The sequence below is a fragment of the Apis dorsata genome, unplaced genomic scaffold (genome assembly GCF_000469605.1).
Source record: "Apis dorsata unplaced genomic scaffold, Apis dorsata 1.3 scaffold_83, whole genome shotgun sequence".
NCBI lineage: Eukaryota > Metazoa > Arthropoda > Insecta > Hymenoptera > Apidae > Apis > Apis dorsata.
In genome coordinates this window covers 910,278-915,251 of record NW_006263381.1, presented here as the reverse complement: position 1 = coordinate 915,251, position 4,974 = coordinate 910,278, and the positions used below count along the sequence as shown (strand labels likewise).

The window sequence follows — 4,974 nt, the reverse complement described above, 5'->3', positions numbered from 1 at the left end:
CTCTCTCTCCCTCTCTCTCCCTCTCTCTCTCTCTCTCTCTCTCTCTCCAGGTACCAGATGCGTGTGTCTACCTGCTATGATGTATCGTATAATAATCGAGTATAACGATCATGTATCACTAACGTGCATCGGGGCGCTCGTCGGCGGCTCCAGAGCTTTGTCTGCAGATAGTCAAAGATAGGAACGTACGGGGACCTGAGGATGTAACGCCGGATGCACCAGCGTCGCGTGTTGCAGCGTGCCTGGTAATTCGCCAGCGGTCGAGTACGCCAATGGATGGTGCCACAATTCAGGACCACCAGGGAAGAATGGGCTCCCTAGGTCTGCAATAGAACACACGATTAAACACACTCGTTTCCTTTTCCAATTTCTCCACGAAATCTACGATGATCGAAATCCCGATGAATTCGAGATTCTTTCCAATTTATTAACCCCCCTCCCTCCCCGTTATTATTTTTATACAAACAAATCATCTCTGATCTCGACACCGTTTTCGATTTTCTCCGTAATTTTTATTATCCATTACTCATTTATATATTATTCATATTATTCATCACTACTTACTTCATTTATTACTCATTGTTGTTGAAATTGTTGGAAATTGTTTGATTGGGTTTCGAATGAAGATTTTCGAAAAGCGTCGAACTTGTACTTTTAAAAAAAATGTTTGAAGAAATTATTATATAAAAATCACCGTTTTTGATTTTCTTCGTAATTTTTATTATTCATTATTCATTATTGTCGAAATTGTTGGAAATTGTTTGAAGAAATTATTATATAAAAATCACCGTTTTTGATTTTCTTCGTAATTTTTATTATTCATTATTCATTATTGTCGAAATTGTTGGAAATTGTTTGAAGAAATTATTATATAAAAATCACCGTTTTTGATTTTCTTCGTAATTTTTATTATTCATTATTCATTATTGTCGAAATTGTTGGAAATTGTTTGAAGAAATTATTATATAAAAATCACCGTTTTTGATTTTCTTCGTAATTTTTATTATTCATTATTCATTGTTGTTGAAATTGTTTGATTGGATTCGAATGGAGATTTTCGAAGAGCGTCTAAGTATTTTTAAAAAAAACATTTGAAGAAATTATTATATAAAAATCACCGTTTTTGATTTTCTGAAATTTTCGAAAAGTCTAAGTTCTAAAAGTTTTAAAAAAAACGTTTGAAGAAATTATTATATAAAAATCAGTTTGAGTTAGGGTGAGGTTATTGTGCGTAACGAGGATCAATCGTAATAACCGCAATGGAAGCTCGATTATCGGAACCAATAGGGGAGAGAGACGCGTTGGGATAATGGAATAAAGGGGTTTTCCTGTAACTAAATTTCATCCGTCGTAACGTGATTTCGAAGAGATTCCGTTTTGATAATAAGCTTCGAAATTCGCGATATATATACAAGAAAGTAAACGAATGCAAATAGAAATACACCGTTTGGATGGTGGAGAAGATGATGGAACGTTTGGATAATGGAGAGAGAATTTCGGTAATTGGTGTTCCGAGAATCGAAATTCCAATATTGTAAATATTACTCGAGCATTTTAACACCGGCAAAATTATAGATTTTTCACATTTTTCTTTTTCTTTCTTCTGTTTCACAATTACAATTTTGATTGAAATAATATCGTAATTAATACGTAAAATGAATACCATTTAGGCTACCAATAGTAATTTTAGTGTTATAAATAAAGTTTGAATTACTATGGAAATTTTAATCAATTGATTTTTTAATTAATAATTCAACTCTTCAAAGGATATATATAGTATTTTGTTTCTTTACATCGAATTGCATTTGCAAACTCGATTGATTTTCTATATAAAAAAAAAGAGTCAATCTATCTGTAACTAACAATTATTACTTTAAGAGATGTTTTCGAGTGATACTCTCAATGCTAGAGAAAATCGAGATGTCGAAATCAGAGATACACCTGTACACTTATTGAGGATTATTATAATTAAAAGTTGATTTAATCGTTTGCGAGTTTCCTTACATTTTTCTTCATTTTTTCATATTATATAAAAATTGACAGTGAATAATGTTTTCTCTAGTCTTTATAAAATATAAAGAGACTCGTAAACGATCAAAATTCGTTTCCTCTTATCTTTGACGCAGTGGCGTAGGAACTCGTATGTATGTAAAATGGAGAAATTTTTAATTTGAAATTTCGGATTGCGATTGTCGAATATTTTTATCTTACCATAGTTAAGTATTAGTAAGTATGGTAGTCGATGTTCGATTTGCAACGAAACAAAATGTATTCCGTTACGATTTCGTTGATTTCGTTTTGATTTCAAGTTTTCGGAAAAAATTGGAAATAATTAACGGTGGATTTCGCTAGTTTTACTATTTGGAAAAAATTTGGAGAATTTAATCGACTTGCGTTTTTCTCGATTGTTTACCGCTCGGTGTTGATTTATTTTTCCAATACAGGAACATATTCATTCTCCGTAAAATAAAACGCAAAAAAAAAAAAAAAAAAAGGAAAAAAATACAGTGTACTCGGATTAATTTTTAAACCGATATTTTTTTTTCTTCCACTTTTAATACCTTTAATCTTCCGATTAATAAACATTGTTGATTTTTTGATCGCGAAAAAAATTGATAAATTGAAAATTAAACCGATCGTTTTATTATTATAAAAGTACATTTTCCGTCGTATTTATCGTCGAATCACACATTCGTAAAAATTCTCACCAAATTCTCAAAAATTACGAAATGATAATTCTAAATCGATTTAAAAAATCAATACAAAAAAATAAAAATAGAAAATTCTCAAAAGAGAAATGAAAAATTACATTCGAAAGTAAAAAATTGTCGTCGAGATTTCGTTATCGTTCGATGGTAAAAGAGCGAAGAAGATATAGGTTAGTTCGCAATAATCTTCGAGATAATTCACTCATAAACTTATTATTAGAAATCTCGAAAGAATCTTAATAATCTTCTCGTTTCTAACAATCGCGTGATTCCGTTGATGAATGACAATCGATGTAACCAAATTCCATTCCATTCGAGGTACACACGTGCAATCGAAACCATTATCGCGAAACAATTGCAGCCAATCAAAACGTTGCACGGTCTAATTGACAACGCGACNATTATTATATATATATATATATATATATATATATATCATACACTCGATTTTCAATCAAAAAATTATTATTACGTTTCGATTCGCGCGATTAAGTTCCTGCGCCACCTGATCGAGGTTTATTCTTTTCAGGGAGACTGCCTTAAACGGTAAAATTGCATCGAATATGATGATCATTGGTAGGGGGGGAGAATATGAGATCGTTGATGGAAATTATGATTCTGGGAAGCGTTTAAAATGGTCGATAAGATGTAAGATGGCGGTTGGTGAATAAGTTACACGTGTATCGACGTATTCGATTCGAAATTCGATTTTAATCACTCGTGAATTATTCGCAATTATTCTGTTGGTTACGCGAGTGAAAATTTTAAAAATAGAGATTAGGTGTAAAACACGAGAGCGAGCTCGTATGAAATGTAAAATTTTTGATTATTTTTCTCCTTTTATTCGAGAAATAGGATGGATATATTTTTTTCTTCCAAATGAGTTGGGAGTAAAACGATTATATTAGGATTTTAAATACATAAGAGATGTTTGATCGAAAGATGTTTTCGATGCAAATAAAATGGGAGGAAGCGAGAAATTTTGTGAAGATGTTTATAAATATGGATAAATATAGAAATCAATTTTTCTTCATCGTGACAATGTCAAAATTCTTGACTTGGATAAGAGAATAGAAATAACAAAAGAAAAAGAAACAAAAGGGAAATTGATTGCCATTACGTTTTGTATGAATATCGGTCGATTTTTTTTTTTTTTTTTTTTTTAGATAGAATCAAACAGTTTATGTTTTTATCATACACGTGTGTAACGATTATAACAACGATAATCGAAGTAGGTGAATCATTCTGCGTGTTTCTCTTTTGCTCCTCCCTCAACCAGATTTTAATCTTTTAGATTTTGCTTCTCTGTTGAATATAGGTTGATTATTAGCGAGGTTTTCGTGAGAATGCGATGCGAATAACGTGGAATTATTTAAAGATAAATTTTTTTATGGAATTCTCGTTCCTGCTAAGTAACTTTTCAATTTTTCTTGGATACTTGTTCTCTTCGTTTCAAGAAACAAGCAGTGAAATTATGTCGGTAATAACAACTCAAAAAATTCATACCTCCTTTCAAATAAAAAAACTTTTATCCATTCATCAAAAATATTTAAGAATATCAAAAATATTAAAAATCGAAATAATTCTTATTGGGATATTTGATACAAATTTTTTCTCTAAAATCCTATTTTTTCTTTCAATTTTTCGATCAATTTTTAAAATTTCATTTCCATCTAACTAAGAACCCTTACATCAAAAATATCAAAAAATATTTAAAATTAAGAATCGAACAATTCTTATTGGAACATTTGATAATTTTTTCTCTAAAATCCTATTTTTTCTTTCAATTTTTCGATCAATTTTTAAAATTTCATTTCCATCTAACTAAGAACCCTTACATCAAAAATACCAAAAAATATTTAAGATTAAGAATCGAATAATTCTTATTGGGGCATTTGATACAAATTTTTTCTCTAAAATCCTATTTCTCCATTAGTTCAATCGATCAATTTCTCAAATTTCATTTCCACGTACCAAGAACCCTTACACATCAAAAATACCACAGATATCTAAGATTTCCAAGTAATTCCTATTGGAAAAGCGACTTAAATAACGTTTCAATCAAAATTTGTTCAAATCCCACTTCTTCTTTAATTTAATGTAATTTTGACCTGAACTTTAATTCAAATTCAAACCCATCCCAAACCCAAAATTCCATCAATTTGTACGATTAACAAGAAAAAGAAAAGGCACATGATGAATCTCTGATCACGAAAAATTATTCCCCTTTAAAACCTCCTTCTTCCCCCTCCTCCCTGCCTTGAAC

At 30.5% G+C, this 4,974-nt stretch overlaps 1 protein-coding gene across 11 annotated transcripts in view; it reads right to left on the bottom strand.

Moving 5' to 3' along the window:
* Window positions 1-4,974, bottom strand: part of LOC102676951 (protein couch potato-like) — a 170,501-nt gene that overhangs the window by 25,879 nt on the left and 139,648 nt on the right. For 8 of the 11 annotated variants that reach the window (XM_006611124.2, XM_006611123.1, XM_006611127.1 and 5 more), the window contains one exon: window positions 190-323. In XM_006611124.2, the coding sequence (XP_006611187.1) occupies window positions 190-323 (134 nt within the window). The remainder of the gene's footprint in view (window positions 1-189; window positions 324-4,974) is intronic. The other 3 variants (XM_006611126.2, XM_006611125.1, XM_006611130.2) reach the window with 1 other exon arrangement.